The sequence below is a fragment of the Suricata suricatta genome, chromosome 9, assembly GCF_006229205.1.
Source record: "Suricata suricatta isolate VVHF042 chromosome 9, meerkat_22Aug2017_6uvM2_HiC, whole genome shotgun sequence".
Lineage (NCBI taxonomy): Eukaryota > Metazoa > Chordata > Mammalia > Carnivora > Herpestidae > Suricata > Suricata suricatta.
Genome location: NC_043708.1, coordinates 88197431 through 88216565, shown reverse-complemented (window position 1 = coordinate 88216565; position 19135 = coordinate 88197431). Strand labels below are relative to the sequence as shown.

At 37.4% G+C, this 19135-nt stretch overlaps 1 protein-coding gene and 1 long non-coding RNA gene across 2 annotated transcripts in view; one reads left to right on the top strand and one right to left on the bottom strand.

The window, feature by feature from the left end:
* The window catches only part of LOC115301504, a 33933-nt gene that overhangs the window by 5547 nt on the left and 9251 nt on the right, over positions 1–19135 (bottom strand). Inside the window, exons 3-5 of the long non-coding RNA XR_003913140.1 lie at positions 12734–12900; positions 9552–9671; positions 8186–8381 (exon numbers count right to left, since the gene is read on the bottom strand). This is a non-coding gene — a long non-coding RNA (uncharacterized LOC115301504). The remainder of the gene's footprint in view (positions 1–8185; positions 8382–9551; positions 9672–12733; positions 12901–19135) is intronic.
* SECISBP2L (SECIS binding protein 2 like) overlaps positions 1–19135 on the top strand; it is a 65730-nt gene that overhangs the window by 40372 nt on the left and 6223 nt on the right. Inside the window, exons 15-17 of the mRNA XM_029951418.1 lie at positions 9574–9794; positions 10871–11025; positions 12705–12924. Of these exons, the coding sequence (XP_029807278.1) occupies positions 9574–9794; positions 10871–11025; positions 12705–12924 (596 nt within the window). The remainder of the gene's footprint in view (positions 1–9573; positions 9795–10870; positions 11026–12704; positions 12925–19135) is intronic.

The window sequence follows — 19135 nt, the reverse complement described above, 5'->3', positions numbered from 1 at the left end:
GTTGTTTGCAAATATCTTCTCCCATTCTGTCAGTTGCCTTTTAGTTTTGCTGGTTGTTTCCTTCACTGTGCAAAAGCTTTTTATTTTGATTACATTCTAATAGTTCATTTCTGCTTTTGTTTCTCTTACCGCCAGAGACATGTTGAGTAAGAAGTTGCTGTGGCCAGGTCAGAGAGATTTTTGCCTGCTTTCCCCTCTAGGATTTTGATGGCTTCCTGTCTTACCTTCAGGTCTTTCATCCATTTTGGGTTTATTTTTGTGTTTGGTGTAAGAAAGTGGTCCAGGTTCATTTTTCTGCATGTCTCTGTCCAGTTTTCCCAGCACCATTTGCTGAAGAGATTGTCTTTTTTCCATTGGATATTCTTTCATGCTTTGTCAAAGGTTAGTTGGCCATATGTTTTTGGGTCCATTTCTGGCTTCTCTATTCTGTTTCATTGATCTGAGTGTCTGTTCTTGTGCCAGTACTGTAGTGTGTTGATGATTACAGCTTTGTAATATAGTTGAAGTCTGGGATTGTGTTGCCTCCTGCTATGGTTTTTTTGTTTTTTGTTTTTTTTTTCCAAGATTGCTTTGCCTATTTGGGGTCTTTTCTGGTTCCATACAAACTTTCAGATTGTTTGTTCTAGCTCTCAGAAGAAGGAGGTGTTACTTTGATAGGGATTGCCACTTCTTGTTTTTGATTCTAACCATTTTGACAGGTATGAAGTGATATCTCATTGTGGTTTTGATTTGTATTTACATGAAGATTAGTGATGTTGAGCAATTTTTCATGTGTCTGTTGGCCTTCAATATGTCCTTTCTGGAATATCTGTTTAGGTCCTTTGCCCATTTTCTAATCAGATTATTTGAATTTTTTAATGTTGAGTTGTAGGAGTCCTTATGTGTAATCTGGTTTTAACCTCTTTATATTTTTTTGATATTAACCTCTTATCTAATATATCATTTGCAAATATCTTCTCCCATTTAGTAGGTTGTCTTTTTGTTTTGTTGATGGTTTCCTATGTTGTGTAAAAACTTTTTTTGATGCAGTCTCATCAAACTTAGTTTGATGCAGTCTCATAAAAAAAATGCTTATTTTTGCTTTTGTTGCCCTTGCCTGAGGAGACATATCTCCCCTCCCCGCCAAAATAGAACAAAAACAAAAACTGCCAAGACTGATGTTCAAGAAATTACTGATGATGTTTTCCTATAGGTGTTCCATGGTTTCAGGTCTTATGTTTAGGTATTTAATCCATGGTGAGATTATTTTTGTATGTAGTGTAAGAAAGCAGTTCCAGTTTCATTCTTTTGTATGTAGCTGTCCTTTTATCTCCACACCATTTGTTGAAGACACAGTCTTTTCCCCATTTGTTATATTCTTGGATTTTTTTTCTTTTTTTTTTGTCATTGAATGACCATGTAAATGTGGGTTTATTTCTGGTCTCTTTGTTCTGTTGATCTCTGTTTTTATGCCAATTCCATACTGTTTTGATTACTCTATCTTTGCAGTATAGTTTGAAATCTGGGAGCAAACCTCCAGCTTTGTTTTTTCTCAAGTTTGTTTTGGCTTTTTGGGTCTTTTGTGATTCTGCACAAATTTTAGGTTTCTTTGTTCTAGTTCTGTGAAAAATGCTGTTGGTATTTTGATAGGGATTGCATTATATATATCTAAATTGCTTTAGATAGTGTGGACATTTAACTGCATTGATTCTTCCAGTCCATGAGCACAGTTTATCTTTCAATTTATGTCATTTTCACTTTCTTTCATCATTGTCTTACAGTTTTCAGAGTATAGGTTTTATACCTCCATGGTTAAATTTATTTCTAGGTAATCCTAGTTTTTTATTCTTTTTGATGAAGTTGTAAATGGGATTGTTTTCTTAATTTTTCTTTCTGCTAGTTTGTTATTATTGTATAGAGATGCAACAGATTTTTGTACATTAGTTTTGTACCTGCAGCTTTACTGAATTAATTAATTCTAATTGTTTTATGGGTGATCTTTAGTGTGTTCTTTGCACAATATCCATTTATGTGCAAATAGTGACAATTTCATGTATTCCTTACTAATTTGGATGCTTTTTATTTATTTTTCTTTTCTGGTTGCTGTGACTAATATTCCCAGTACTATGATGAATAAAAGTGGCAAGACTGGGCATCTTTGTCTTATTTCCTGATCTTAGAGGAAGAGCTTTCAGCTTTTTCACTGTGGAGTGTGGTATTAATTGTGGGTTTGTCATCTCTGGTCTTTATTGTATTGAGGTATGTTCTCTGTACCCACTTTGTTGAGAATTTTTATCATAAATGGATATTGAATTTCTGTCAAATATTTTTTCTACATCTGTTGAGAAGATTGTATGATTTTTATCTTTCATTTTGTTAACGTGTATGACAGTTGATTTGTTGATACTGAATTATCTCTGCATCCCTGGAATAAATGCCATTTGATCATGGTGTGTGATTCTTTTAATATATTATTGAATTTGGTTTGCTGATATTTTGTTGAGGAATTTTGCATCTGTATTCATCAAGGATATTAACCTGTTATTTTCTTTTGTTTTGTAATGTCTTTCATTTTGGTATCAGCATCTCTTAGAATTAATTTGGAAGTTCTCCTTACTCTGTTGTTTTTGGAATAGTTTCAGAAGGATAGGTAATCACTCTTAAGTATGTGGTAGAATTTACCTGTGAAGCTGTCTGGTCCTGGACTTTTGTTGGGATTTTCTTTTTTGATAGTCGATTCTATTTCATTATTAGTGAACAGTGTTCAGATTTTCTTTTTCTTGATGATTCAGTTTTGGAAGATTTTATGTTTCTTGGAATTTCTCCATTTCTTTTTGGTTGTCCAGTTTATTGATATAATTTTTCATAGTAATCTTTTATAATTCTTTGTATTTCTGTGGTGTCAGTTGTAACTTCTCTTCTATTTCTGATTTTGTGTATTTGGGCCCTCTTTTTTCTTGATGAGTCAACCTGGTTAGAGGTTTATCAGTTTATCCTTTTGTTAAATCTTTTTTTTCTTAACTGAAGGATAGTTGACACACTATTATGTAAGTTTCAAGGGTACAACCTAACGATTTAACAAATTTATATTGTTATGCTCACCACAAGTGTAGCTACCACGTGTCACCATATAATGCTGTTAAAATACCATTGACTATATTCTCTATATATAGTTGTACCTTTTATCCCCATGACTTCCCATTCCATTATACTTGAAAGCAGGCATCTCTCCTCTTCACCCATTTTGCCCATCTTCCCACTTGCCACCCCTCGGCATCTGTCAGTTCATTCTCTGTATTTATGGTTCTGTTTCCGTTTTTTATTTGTTCACTTGTTTTGTTTTTAGATTCCACATATAAGTGAAATTATATGGTAGTTTTTCTGTGACTTATTTCACATAACATAGTATCATGTAGGGCCATGCAAATATTGTTATCTTTTCAGAGTACTGGCTCTTGGTCTCATTGATCTTTTCTATTGTTTCTTTTTCAGTCTCTATTTCATTTAGTTCCTCTCTGATCTTTATTATTTACTTTCTTCTGCTAACTTTGGGCTTTGTTTGTTCTCTTTTTAGTTCCTTTATGTGTAAGGTTAGATTGTTTATAGGAGATTTTTCTTGTTTCTTAGAATAGGCCTATAACATTATACATTTCCTTCTTAGAACTATTTTTGCTCTGTCCCGTCCCCATAGATTTTGGAAGTTGTATTTCCATTTTCATTTGTCTCAAGATATTTTTTTTATTTCCTCTTTGATTTCTTTGACCCCTTGGTTTTTGCTTGCGTGTTGTTTGGCCTCCTCATACTTGTATTTTTTCCAGGGTTTTTTTCCTCTTGTAATTGATTTCTAATTCTATCCCATTGTAGTTGAAAAGATGCTTGATGTGATTTCAGGCTTGTTAAGTGTATTGAGACTCATTTTGCGGCCAGATAGGTGGTTCATCCTGGAGAAGGTTCCATATGCATTTGGAAAGAATGTATATTCTGCTGTTTTGGATGGGATGTTCTTTATGTGTCTGTTAAGTCTGTCTGGTCTAATCTGTTGTTCAAGGCCACTGTTTGCTTATTGATTTTCTCTTTGGATGATATCTCTATTGATGTTAGTGGAGTGTTAAAGTTTCCTACTATTCTTGTGTTACTATTAATTTCTACATTTGTGTTTGAAAATATTTGCTTTATATATGTACCCTATGTTGGGTACATAGATAATTACAATGTTATATCCACTTGTTAGATTGATCTACCTATGACTTGATGTCCTTCTTTGTGTCTTGTACAGTCTTTGTTTTAAAGCCTGTTTTGTCTGAGAGAACTATCACTAGCCCAGCTTTCTTTCCATTTCTGAATGTATAGACTCTCTCTCTCCGTTTCTTTGCTTCCAGTTTGTATGTGTCTTAAGTCTGAAGTGAGTCTGTTATAAGCAGCATATGCATGAGCCGTGCTTTTTTATCCATTCAATGAGAGTCTTTGATCGTAGTATTTCTTCCACTTACACTTAAGTAGGTATGTACTTATTGCCAATTTTTTTGTTTTCTGGTTTTCTTTGTAATTCTTGTTGTTTTGTTTTTCTTGATCTCTTCCCTTGGATTTGATGACTTTCTTAGTGTTATGTTTAGATTCCTTTATCTTTATTTCCTGTATATCTATTACAGGTTTTTTGGTTTGTTTAACATGAAGTTCATATATAATATCTTATGTATGGTTTTTTTTTAACATTTATTTTTTACTTTTTTTATAGTTTATTTTTTTTTTATAGTTTTTTACTGTTTTTTATTTATTTTTGAGAAACAGAAAGAGAGCACGAGCAAGGGAGGGTCAGAGAGAGAGGGAAACACAGACTCAGAAGCAGGCTCCAGGCTCTGAACTATTAGCACGGAGCCTGACACGGGGCTCAAACCCATGAACTGTGAGATCATGATCTGAGCTGAAGTGGGCCGCTTAACCGACTGAGCCACCGGGCGCCCCTATAATATCTTATGTATGTAAGTTTATTTAAGTTGATGATTGCTTAAGTTCAGACACATTCTGGGGCACCTGAGTCACTCAGTGAGTTGTGCGTCTGATTTTTTTTTTTCAACTTCTGTTTCATGTAATTAGACTTATACAGAAATTAGAAGGTTAAGTAACAACTAGTTAATCACCTAATTTCACAGCTATCTGAAGTGGCAGTCGTTATATAGCAGCTTATCTATGATACATTCAAGATAAATGATATGATTTATTACTTGTTCATAAGCTACAACACAGCCTGCTTAATACCTTTCCTTAAATTCCACCTCTATACTACAATATGCTTGAGGTCCATGCAAAAAAGTAGCTACCTTTTATGTAGGAAAGATTTTTTTTTTTTTAAGTTTCTTAATTTTGAGAGAGAGTGCAAGCAGATGTGGGGCAGGGAGGAAGATAATCCCAAGCAGGCTCCATGCTTTCAGTGCAGAGCCAAATGCGGAGTTTGATCTCATGATCTCTGAGAATCATGACTTGAACCGAAATCAAGAGTGGGCTTGATTTCAGATCAGGTTATGATTATGATCCCAGAGTCCTGAGATTGAGCCCACACTCAGCACAGAGCCTCCTCGAGATTATCTTCGTCAGTCTCTTTCTCTCTGCCTGACTCTCCCCCTCTCTCCCTTTCTCCCCCTCTCCTTGTCTTCCCCACTTATGCGTGCGCTCTCTCTCAAATTAAAAAAAAAAAAGTATGTTCTAAAAGCACTGCATTTTACCCACCCTGCAGTGTTTTGTTTTTGACAGCATCCTTTATTAACATCTTTATATACCTTAACTATTATAGTAGATATCATTGATTTTACTACTTTTGGTTTTTAACCTTCATACCAATTTATAAGTAGTTGATTCACTACCATTATAAAAGGTTTGTTTTTACTAGTGAGATTTTTTTTCTTTTAAAATTTTCTTATTTCTAGTTGTGGCGTTTTCTCTTCCACTTAAAGAAGTCCCTTTAACATTTCTTATAGGGCAGTTTAGTATTGATGAGCTCCTTTAATGTTTGTCTTTAAACTCTTCATTTCTTCTTCAATTCTGAATGATAATCTTGCCAAGTAAAATTCTTGGTTGTAGGTTTATTTCCTTTTGTCACTTTGAATATATGGTGCCATTCTCTTCTGCTTGCAAAGTTTCTGTTGAAAAATCAACTGGCAATCATATGAATGTTCTCTTGCACATAATTAGTTGCTTCTAAGATTATTTCCTTATCTTTAATTTTTGACATGTTAGTTGTTATGTATCTTTACTGTGGATCTCTTTGGATTTATCTTATTTTTGGTTCTCCGTGCTTCCTGGACCTGGATGTCTGTTTTCTTCCCCAAGTTAGGCAAGTTCTCTGCTCTAATTTCCTCAAATAAGCTTTCTACTCCTTTCTCTCTCATTGCTTGTTATGGGACCCCTATAATGTAAATGTTAGTGTGCTTGATGTTGTCTCAGATGTTTCTTAAGCTATCATTTTTTTTAAATGTTTATTTTGAGGGGAGGGTAGGAAGGGAGAGGAAGGGTGGGAGGGAGAGAATATCATCAGCAGACTGTCAGCACAGAGCTCAGTGTGTGGGGCTTGAACTCATAAACCGAGGGACCACAACCTGAGCTGAAATCAAGAGTCAGAGACTTGGGGTGCCTGGGTGGCTCGGTCAGTTGAACGTCCAGCTTCAGCTCAGGTCATGATCTCATGGTATGTGGGTTCGAGCCCCACGTCAGGCTCTGTATTGACAGCTAGCTCACACAGAGCGTGCTTCAGATTCTGTATCTCCCTCTCTTCTCTGAACCTCCCCTGCTCACGCTGTCTCTTTCTCAAAAATAAATTAAAAAAAAACATTAGAAAAAAATTAAAAAAGAAAAAAGAGTCAGACACTTAACCGACTGGGCCCCCAGGTGCTCCTTTTCTTGCTTTTAAAAATTGTTTGTCTTCTTGCTCTTCAGTGTGGGTAAATCTCACTACCCTGTCTTCTAGATCACTAATCATTCTTCTGAATCATCTAATGTGCTTTTGATTTCCTTTACTGTATTTCTCCTTTTATTTTCTGCTCTGATTGGTCCTTTTTTATATTTTGTATCTGTTGTTGAAATTCTTACTATGTTCATCCATTCTTCTTGAGTTCAGTGAACATCTTTATGACCATTACTTTGAACTGTGTCATTCTTTTCTGAGGTTTTATCTTGTCCTTTCATAGGAAACATACGTCTCTGTCTTCTCATTTTGCCTCTTTGTTTTGATGTATTAGGTAGGTTAGCTATGTCTCAGGGTTTTGATAGAGTGGCCTAATGTAGAAGGCATCCTATGGGGTCTTGAAGCAGTGTCCCCTGATCCCCCAAACCAGGGACTTCAAGGATGTCCCCTACGTGGACTGCATGTGCCCTCTTGTTATGGCTGGGCTGTGCCTGCTGGGTTTACACTTTTGGCCTCAGATGCACCTGGCTGAAAGGACCTGCTGTGATGGTTGCAGGCATTTTGGTGTTCAGGGCTGTAGCTGGTTTGGGCGGCACCTGTCTGAAGCTGCCTACTGTGTGGCAGGACAGTAGCTGCTTTGGGGGGGTGCCCATCCCAGTCAAGATCACTTGGCTGAGTGTCGTGGGGTGAGAGTTGTTTTAGAAGGAGCCTTGACCCTGGCCTAGGCTGACCACCAAGTCTGGTGGATGGGATCTGGCTGAGGCTACCTGCTAGGTGTAGTGGGGTGGGAGCCGCTTCGAGGGGGATGCCTATTGGGGCCAGTATGTGGGGTAGGTGGGTCACCGGGGAATGCCGAGACAGGGCAGGTATTGTTAACAAAGTATCAGAAAAGTGACAGAAATGGCTCTTGCCAGAGCTTCTATTCCCAAGAGAAAGTTCCCAGAGATCCCTCTTCCTCTTGCACTTGCCCTAAAGTTAGCCAGCAAATCCTCACATGTGGCCCAGGCAGTTATCAAACTGCTACCTCTGTGTTAGGTCTTAGAGCCAGTGAGTTTGTGCCTATGTCCTTTAAGAGTGCAGTCTCTGTTTCTTTAGCCCTCTAGCTCTCCTGGAGTTAAGCCCCACTCATTTCCAAAGCCAGATATCATGGACCTCCTCTTCCTGGTGCAGGAAGAGTGGGCGTGCCTGATAACGATGCTGACCCTTTGCTCCTTAGGGAGGACGGCCTCTGTGTTGGTGCTATCCCTCTGGCTTGGGGTCACTGAGCAGGGGGTGTGGGTCCTGACTAAACCCCTTTCCTGCCTCTCCTACCTTTCTGGTGTGGCTTTTTCTCTTTAGTTGTAGAAGAGCTCTTCTGCTGTTCTTCAGGTCATTCTCAGAGACAGTTCCGTGTGATGTAATTTGAGTGTGTCTGTGGGAGGAGATGGGTTGGGATCTTCCTCTTTTGCCATCTTGATCCTCCTGTTCCCTTTCTTTATACTATTGTTTTTGAGTTAACACTTTTTGCCTGGATTTGGGAAGTTGATTAAATGTCAAATAATAGGTGTGGAGTGAGGGAAACACTTGGGGATAAAACATTACATGCATATGAAATAGCTTGAAAGAATAACAGAATGAAGAAAACTGCATTTTTGATGTTCCTTTCTTAAAATGCATTCCTTAACTTTGCCAATTTTCATAATTATTCTTTCCTCAGTCTGTCCAGCTATAATCTTCTCTTCTAAAGTAGTGTCACATTTATTTACTTACTTAAACATTACTTACTTAAACATTTTTTCACATAAAGAAAAAAAATTGGGAATTTTTTTCCCCCTGCTAAAGAAGAGCAGGCCGAGAGTTTTCTACTATATAATATAATTCAGAAGTGGAAATTTACTTTACCTGGTTAGTCTTAGGTTAGAAATTATACCACTTCTCCTTAAGTACCAGCCTTATAGTAGAGGTTAAGGATGAGAACTTGAAAAATAGAGTATATAAAGAGTAAGCAAGCTTGGATGACTTCCTTCTCCCTAAAATTAAGTATGTAGTGGCCTCCCTCACTGCCTTTCTGTTTCTTGCATTATAGCCGTACATGATCTCACAAAGAGCCCCGTTCAGCTGCTTTGCTAAAGGCATGTGACTTTTACCTCAAGGCCTCTTTGGTTTTGGCTTCAGTTTAATTACTGAGTTCATCTTCCACAGCCATAGATTTTCAGAGTTAGAGGAATCACTGAGGCCAGCTTACCTAATTCCTTATTTTTTATGGTCAAGGAAGCTAACTCCCGGAGACTGTGACTTATCTGAGTGTGGAGGGTGACTTGGTTGGTGGAGGCATTCAGTTAACATCTGGGAAATTATATTTCTTTCCTACTAGAAGCATCATTAGTATTCCCTGGAGTGAAATAACTTTATATCTTCTTACCAGAAACATTACTTCTCTTTTTATCAAATAACAGGCTAACATTTGATTTATATTCTTAATAATTGGCAGCTTAGGTAGTACTTATCTGAGGATAATTCACTGTTTCCTTAAAAGCTGATCTATTGTAATTCAGAAAAATGCTTTTTTTAAATTTTTTCCCTAATTTGCTATAGGAATTAAGAGATCTTAAAGAGTTGATTTTTTAATGAAAACTTCTTATTGGATATTTTTTCCTAACATAATTTTTATAATTTCAGAAAAGTAAATTAGACTTACCTGGTTTTGTTTTCCTTTACAGGTACTGCAATCAGGTTCTTTGTAAAGAGATTGATGAATGTGTGACTCTGCTTCTTCAAGAGCTTGTCAGTTTTCAGGAACGCATCTACCAAAAAGATCCTGTAAGAGCAAAAGCGAGGAGACGTCTGGTTATGGGTCTGAGAGAGGTTACTAAACATATGAAGTTAAATAAGATCAAGTGTGTCATAATTTCTCCAAACTGTGAAAAAATCCAGTCAAAAGGTATGAACATTTTACTTTTGAAGTGTCTGATATTTATTTAGTATAACTGTAGGATATACAATGAATTGTAAAGTGGAAGCCATATGTCTTTCTTTGCAGAGATTAGATATAAAAAATAATGATGAACATGAAAGAAAGTGAAATTTTTCATTACCTCAAATTAAGTAATAAAATTGAGATCAGACTGTAAAGAAATCTTAATCTATGAACACTAGTTAAGGATTTTATTTCCCAAGTCTCCCCTCTCTTGTAATCAGAGCAAGGATTCTTTTCTTTTATAAGAAGTACTTTTATTTATTTCTACAAATATATTCTGCTTCTAAAATTCTCGTATTACCTTCCTTTGATAAAAGTTAAAAGTTCTCTGCTCCTGCTTAGGGTGATTTGCCTCAGAAACGAGCAGTTACATGCAAAGGCTCTTATGGGAACCGACACAGTACTTTTTACTGTGTCATGCACCCTGATTTGTCCGTTTTCATGGAGGAGCCACATTGGGTAATTGGAGAAGACACATGCAGAAGTAGCAGTAGTAGGAATATTCTCCATAGGGGGAAAATGCCAGTAAAAATAATAATATATGTCTGTCTCATTGCTACTTGAACTGAGAGAATACAGACGTCAGTCACTATTAACAGTTTTAATTTCTTTTAATAAATGTTTATTGTATTGAAGTTTGACTCCCACTGTACTAATCCCTATGGAGAGACAAGAACTGGCATTGAAGAATTGTAAAATTTATTGGGAAGAAATAATAAGTATATATATTCATAAATAAATTCCAATAGGAAAATCTGTGGGACAGCATAAGTACCACAAGTATTCATAGAATCCTTTGGTGCTGTGTTTTATGCTTTAGCTGGTGGGTGCTAAAATACCTCCATTTCAGAAATAAACAAATTAGAGGTACCTGGGTGGCTCAGTCAGTTAAGCCTCAAGTTCTTTATCTCACCTCAGGTCCTGATCTCAGGGTTGTGAGTTCAAGTCCCAAGTTGGGCTCCATGCTGGGTGTGAAGCCTACTTAATGGGGGAAAAAGTAATGAGTGAATTAAAACCTCAGCATGTATTGACTTTCTCAGGTGGCCTGGATGAGGCTCTCTATAATGTTATAGCCATGGCACGGGAACAAGAAATTCCTTTTGTGTTTGCTCTTGGAAGAAAAGCTCTTGGACGCTGTGTGAACAAGCTGGTTCCTGTTAGTGTAGTGGGAATCTTCAACTACTTTGGTGCTGAGGTAAGACTTGGAGGATGTACCGCCTCACTCCCTCCTGTCCCCTCCCCCATGTTCTGTTGACACACACCTTTGTTACGTTTAAGCGTTTAAAGAAGTGAGGTGACTCCCAGTGATGAGTGGGAAATTCTTGAGTCTTACATTTCCTTTTTTAGTGTTAAAGCCATTTATATAAATTAATCCTACAGTATTTTGGCTGTAAACATATTAGCTCCTATTTTTCCCCCACAGTGTTTTTTTTCTTCTGGGTTCAATTTTGTAATATCTGAAAATGGATTTAACTGCTGGGTAAAGAAAGCCAGTATTATACAATACAGAATAATTTTTATCAGTTTATATAATGGCTATATTTTGTGCTACTTGGAGTCAAGAGAGAGAAGAATCCTTCAATTGGAGAGGATTTTCTTTCAGAAAAAGGAGTTCCTAACCAAATGTCAGAATAATTCTGCACTCATGATACTTTTATCTTCCTCTCCTAATCTGCTAATAAAGCTTTGCCCATAGGAACTGTTAATAAAAAAAATAATAATAATAGGCTGATAACTAATAATTAGAAAGTTGTTTATCTCCCAGTATACTTATTAACCGATAACATTTTAAGACCTTTTTATAAAGTTGATTTTGAAGTATTTTGTAACACGGACCATTTTCTTTCTTCCCAGTCATACTATTATTATACATTTAAATGTTTAATGTTTCGATTTTATATATTTTAGTATGTATTTTATATTTATGTATTTAATGTTTATTTTTAAATGTTTAATGCTCACCAGTTAGATTTGATATTTCTTCTAAAAGCCAAAACACTTTATACATCTCAAGATATTTAATATAAGGTACCTTGCTTGACTCATTGGTGTCTCCCATCTTCCAGTCACACGGAAGTTTCCTTGAGAGCAGAATGGTGTTCCACAGTGGTCTGTGACTCACTGTAGTGCCAGGTACTAAAGGGCGCAGTTGTTGAATTGATAAAGTTTGCAAGCATTTGTAGTATATCACAGTTAGACTAGTATTGAATCAAGAAATATGCCCAGAGGGGCACTTGGGTGGCTCATTCGGTTGGGCATCTGACTTCTACTCAGGTCACAATCTAACAGTTCATGAGTTCAAGCCCCGCCATTGGGCTGTGTGCTGACAGCTCAGAGCCTGAAGCCTGCTTCTGATTCTGTGTCTCCCTCACTCCATCTTGTGCTCTGTCTCTTTCAAAAGTAAATAAACATTAAAAAAGGAATAAAAAAGAAATTTCCTCAGACTTGTGAGAATTATAGAAACAATATCTGAAAGTTACAGAGTATTTTATAAAGTTCTGTGGTGTGCATACCATTTGGATTTTGTGCTCATTGAAAGTGTGACTGATCCTGGAACAGTAGAGATATTTTTTGTTTTTTTTTAAAGTTTTTATACATTTATTTTGAGAGAGAGAAAGAGCAGGGCAGGGGCAAAGAAGATGGAGTGAGAGAGAATCCAGAGAGAGAGGAGTGAGAGAAAATCCCAAGCAGGCTCTGCACTGTCAGTGCTGAGGCCAGTGTGGGGCTCAAACTCACGAACCATGAGATCATGTCCTGAGCTGAAATCAAGAGCTGGACGCTTAAGCGACTGAACCACCCAGGCGCCCCTATTTATTGTTAATTATAGGAATGAAAAGCATAACAAAAAATGGACTAATCAAAATCCCTTTTTAGAGCCTGTTTAATAAGTTGGTAGAACTCACCGAGGAAGCCAGGAAAGCATACAAAGACATGGTTGCCGCAATGGAACAAGAGCAGGCCGAAGAGGCCTTAAAGAACGTGAAGAAGGTGCCACACCACATGGGGCATTCTCGGAACCCCTCTGCAGCCAGCGCCATTTCTTTCTGCAGTGTTATTTCTGAACCCATCTCTGAAGTAAACGAAAAGGAATATGGTAAGTTGTTACGTATCATTTCAGATGATTGAAATTTTGAGGTAAATGCTACCTTTTGTTTTTATCTAATTGATAATTCACATTTTGGTTGGAATTTTGATTTAAGAAATTGCATTAAACATGTCCATTAAAAATTAGGAGACAATTTAGGGCTGAGACTTTCTGTGAGATCCCGTAATTTAGTCTCATTTCCAGAATCTCCAAAGGGATTTAAAAGTCAAAATGTATCATACTTTATGACCTGTAACTAAGTAAATTCTAGGAAGTTTCATGCGGATACTGCATTATTGAAGTTTTGCGTTTAGTAAGTAAACAAAAGCCCTGAATATTATTGAATGTAAGCTTATAAAATCTAGACATAGGACATTTGCTTTGAGTTAAATTTCATGGTAGTCAAAAAGAATATAGATGAAAACCCAGCATTTCTGTGTGTTAAAGAACAAAAATTCAACTGAGTAGATTTAAAATCGGCTTTCCTAAGTGATTTGCTCACTGGGTGACATCCCATCTAGCAAGTAGTGGGGAGCTCTGAGGAGCTGTACAAAATGGAAGGCTTTTATAGGAAGGTGGGTGGCGCAAGAAGTTATTAGCAGAAGAAAAGAAAAGATCCTTCCTGCCAAGGTCTGGCAAGGTCACCTTCCTTGAGAGGGATTGGAAGGGGGTCTTATTTAGGTGGATTGTCTCATCTTCCTGTTGGAGGTGGAGAGGGCCTTTGTGACAGATTACTTCACTGTTGCTGACAAGAAAACTCTTCAGACTTCTATTTCTAGGGGAGGTTGAAACTGAGATTAGGTTAGATATTAAGCTCTGGTTTGTGACTTGGCCTCAGTGATGCTGTTTTGGGCCTGTGGTTTTCTTTTTAACAAGTGTAATGTTTAAAATAACATTATTTACTGAACTGTACATTTTAGTAGTCTCCTTGCCTTGTTTCAATAATACTTTGAACTTTTAAGTTCCCCACTTTTCATGATTTAGTTTCTAATTTAATTCCCAATATTTTTCTTTTTAATAATAGTATAGCCACCTCCTTCGACTTGGCTCCTGGTTCTTCCTTTTCTTTGTTGTTGTTGTTTTTAACTCTGTCTAGGAGTTTGTTTTTTTGTTTTTTGTGTTTTTTTTTTTAACTTTTTTTGATTTTTTTGTCTTTTTTTTTTTTTTAATTTTTGAGAGACAGAGAGAGACAGCACAGCAGAGGAGGGTCAGAGAGAGAGGGAGACACAGAATCTGAAGCAGGCTCCAGGCTCTGAGCGAGCTGTCAGCACAGAGCCTGCTGCGGGGCTTGAACCCACGAACCGTGAGATCATGACCTGAGCTGAAGCTGACGCTTAACCAGCTGAGCCACCCAGGCGCCCCTAGGAGTTTGTTGAATAGCATGTTACCACCTAAAATTTAACATTAAAAAATGGGCCTTTGTTTTTTTTTTTTCCTTTTTTTTCTTACACTCTTTGCTAGTCTCCTTGTCTGTAATTGTAGTTAAATGTTTGGGATGCTTTTGACAAAGTTCTAGGCCAGAGGCAGTGAACAAGTTACCGTGGTGGGACTTTAGGAAACTTCAGATCAAGGTCAAGTGCTACTGGCTTAGAGGCAGACATGTATCTTTGGCTGAAGTGACACCAGTTGAAAATAAAGATGATGAAGTGCTAGCTTTTATAAATGAGATCCAGTTCTGTCTGTATAATGATCTGCAGATCTCAAAAGGAAACTGCAAGGTAAATTCATAAAGCTGTGGGTTTAAGCAGTTGACAGTGATCTTCATTTGGGCACATGAAAAGTTCTGAAAAGAACCTCTCTCCTCAAAGACTTAGGAGATGTTTTCAAAAAGCACCAAATTTAAAGTGTTCAAAGATTGAAGCCTTGGTTTTTTTTTTAACACTTTGCCTGGGGGACTGAGAAATAATTGATTGATTTCTGGGCCTCAGATTTCTCTTTAGTGAAAAGAGGAGGGTTCGTCTAGGTCATCTATAAGGTTCCACTCAAAGCTAAAATTCTATGAGCTGTTAAGCACATTCAACCAAATATTCAAGATCTAATTAGCTTTATTAAATGACTCATGAATTGGGCAGCCACCATCTAGCAGGTAGAGAGGCAGTCTGAAGAGTTGTACAAAATGGAAGGTTTTTATAGATACTGGGAGGCAAGAAAGTTATCAGGAGAAAAAGATTTTTCCAGAGGAGACTGTTTGCTGGGGGAACACAGAGAGTCTTGTCAGATGCAGATTACCTCATCTTTCTTTGGAGGATGGAGAGGACCCAGGTGATGGACTCACTAGTGCTGATGGAAAGGAAAATTTCCTGACTTACTGATTAAGGCCACTTTTGTACAAGAGGTCGAGACTGCAGTTTGATTGGGAGTTAAACTCCAGTTTGAGAACTCGGTCTAAGTGACACCATCTTGGGCCTGTGGTTGTCTTTTTTTTTTTTTTTTTTAAGTACAGCTAATGTTTGAATCCTAAGGAAGGATTTAGACAAAATCCTAAAGATGAGCTGATTTATCAGGACACCAATAAAATGAGTGGAAGTAACCACAGATAACATTGAGAAGAAAGTGTGAAGTTATTCTTTATCAGAAGCATTCAGCAACAAATAGGAAACCTACTAATGTGGCCTAAGAAGTTAGGATATTTAAGATTTCACAGTGTCAGCAAAGTCCCTAGCTCTTTTTCTTCTTTCTGTTCTTCCATTCTCAGTCTATAGCTTTTTGTTCTTGTGCTTATCATCTCATGTTCATAAGTAGCTGCTGTGGCTCCCGGCATTAGTGATCAAAAGCAGGAAGTTCAGGCAGTGAGTTCCTTTTATCAGTGAAGAAACCATTTTCAGAAGGCTTCTTTTGTTTCATTTGGCTAGAACTGATCTTGTGATTACTTTTAGCTGCGAAGGAGACTAGGGCAAGGGAGTATTTGGCAAACGAGGGATGGGATAACCCAGATAGAGAGCTATTTTAATTCATCCTTTAGAACTGGGCTCAAGTTCATCCCAAGTTTGGGGGTTCTGTTATCCAGGAGGAAAATGGGGTATGAATGGGTATACAACAAAGAGCGTCTTTCATTTCTGGAAGATGGAGGATTTCTAAAATGTTCTCCCCACCCCCTAAGTGTAAAGAAAAAACAAAGCTTGGAAAAGGATGCTAGTCATTGGTAGAATGAAAAACCTCCTGTGATAGTCCAGTCTTACTCCCCTTTGTGTACTCCTTTTTTTTTTTTTTTTTTGCTATGTTTTCCTTCCACATGCACTGAGTCTCAATTCTTTCATATTTATTACATGGAACAAATAATAGTTCCATAAATTCCAACTAAGTTGTAAGTTCTTTGATACAGGAACTTGGCACTTGGCACATAATGGCCCCTGGACATATAATAAATATCTCACTGAATTCTTACTATATGCCATGTACTTTTCTAAACCTTTCAAATTTATTAATATGTTCCATTGTTTGAACATCCCAATGAAGTAAGAGAGAGTGTACTGTATTGTACAGATGAGGCTAAGATGAAGAGAGGTAAATAACTTGCCAGTGTCATGCAGGTGGTGAATCCGTCTCTAGAATCTGCATCTTAACAGTGTGATTGTATTTCCTGTCTGTTGTATGAATTCGTGATAGGATAATATATAGTAGGTTTTCAGCAATCACTTTTAGGGGAGGACAACAGCCTCAATGTGTAGTCCATCCATCCTGAATTTCCTGCTCATTCTCTGCCATCACCCCTTCTCTAGTTTCTTCAACTCATCTGCTTATTCTTCTAGATATAACTATCTAAAGACGGATAGCTTCCCTGTGACTACTGACTGAAAGGAGAAATACACACACTTCATCCTCTGACAAATCCACTAGTGATTTGAACATTTAAAAGACACTTTGACAAAGACCCAATAAACAAAACAGGAAGGCATAGAAGGGATTAATAAGCAAAGAAGAGCTCTACTGAGTTCTGCTACAATAAACAATTCAGAAGCAGGGGAGGTTTGGATCAATATCATTTCCAGGTTTGCTGAGATGTTTGGTTCTGCCTTTAACTCACTTCTTGGTCCCTTCATCAAAAGTGGACTTCTAGAGGTTCTGTTCTGGTTTCAGACTGTCCCCCTCCCCATCCAATCAGATTTCTCCTATCCCCTAGAGAATGATGGCACTTTTTTCTGTTTCTCCATGTTGTATTCATGTGTTTATGGCACTCATCAATTGTTGATAAAGCTTTACCCATTATTTTAAGGTGGGAGCACAGGCCCTCCCTCCCCAGTGGATATATGATCTAGGTGGGGTTTTGATTGTTGTGACAAGTCTCTTGATGGCTAATAGCAGAATCCTTTGTCTCTACTTCTAAGGTCATATCTCTCCCTTTCCTTTCCCAAGGACCCATGTGGCCTTTCAGCTCACCTAAGTAGATGAAGGCCCAAGGTTGATCCTGGAGAGGTCAGCCTGACTTATTATCCTGACCTCCTTCCTTCTTCCTGTTCCTTGACTCATGGTTAAGGGAGAAGTGGAACTTTTTCCAAAACCCAAGTGAATTCTTAAACTTTTGAAGGAGGAAAAAAAAAAACTGTTAGAAGGAAATACAAAAGTGCATCTAAAATTTCAAAAAAATTTTTATGCCTTTTTAAAGTTTTGGGGAGGGCATAATTAAATATATATGTGGCATTTTTCATTTAATAGGCTTTTTTGCCTCCAGCAAGTTATTATATGCCAACTATAGGGACACCGAGATGAGTGAGAGTGGGAAAGAGGAAGGTAGGGGGTGGCACAGTACACCCAAAACAAGTGCTTTGGAACTATGTGCAAAAAGTGCTGTGGGAGTTCAGGTTAGTGGAAAGTCAGGAAAGAATTCAGAAAAGAATTGGCATTTAAGGATGGTTTTCAAGTATGAGTGGGAGTCCAAAGGGTAAATGAGGAAAACATCTTCCGTGAAAAGAATAGCTTATGCAAGGCAAGGAATTGTAAACAGAAGTTATAACTTTGGGACCAATGAGAATTCAGAGTGACCCCAACCATAGAATGCATGACTGAGGGTTGTAATGAATGGAACCAGAAAGACAGGTAAGGGTCAGATCATGGAGGGAGTTGATTATGCCAAGCTAAGGTGTTTGATCTTCTCCTAGGGTAATAGAAAGCCAGTGATACAGTGATGTGCCCAATTTACAAAACCAGTTATGTTTATATGTAGTTGGATAGCAAGATAAAGAAGACTTGAGCTAAGGCAATAGTGACCAAATTTGGTACTTTTTGAGTTAGAAGTGATATGGTGTAATTATAAGTTCAGTGGCATAAAGGGATATAGTAAGGGCAAAAGATAGGGTTTTAAGGATTATGGTGTTTTCTTCTGCCTTGAGACTATGAAAATGATAATGTAATTAAGAAGGAGAATATAAGAGGAAGAATAGATTTTTTTTCATGAGGTGGGAGAGTGGAAAGGAACTATTCCAAATTTGAATTAACTACAGGAAAGAAAGGTTTTTTTTCCCGCCAAATGATGTGCCCTGACTTCAGGTGCCCCAAATATTGTCTTTATCAGTATATAGTTGATAGGTGACAATCAAGTTCACTATATTAGTATGAATAAAATTGCTTTATTACTATAGCTTGATCATTATACTTAACTGAAAATAGCAGCTATAATGAAAATAGAAGGGGGCTATATTTTTTTTTTTTAAAAAGGCAGAAATAGGGGCACCTGGGTGGCTCAGTCGATTAAGCGCCTGGCTTCAGCTTGGGTCACGATCTCATGGTTCGTGGGTTTGAGCCCCACGTCAGGCTCTGTGCTGACAGCTAGCTCAGAGCCTGGAGCCTGCTTCGGATTCTGTGTCTCCCTCTCTTTCTGACCCTCCCCTGCTCGTGCTGTCTCCGTCTCTCAAAAATAAATAAAAAGCATTAAAAAAAAAATTTTTTTAAGGCAGAAATAAGTAAGTGGGAGTACATCAAAAACCTAAAAAGTTTCCATACAGCGGAGAGAATCAACAAAAATGAAAAGGCAACCTACTGAATGGAAGATAATGCTTTCAAATCATGTGTCTGATATGGGGTTGATATCCCAAAATATATACAGACCTCATACAACTCAATAGTAAAAAACCAACAATCCAATTAAAAAGTTAACAGAAGATCTGAAGAGACATTTTTCCAAAGAAGACACAGATGACCAACATAAAAAGATGTTCAGTGTCACTAATCACCAGGGAAATGCAGATTGAAACTACAACAAGATATATATATATATATATATATA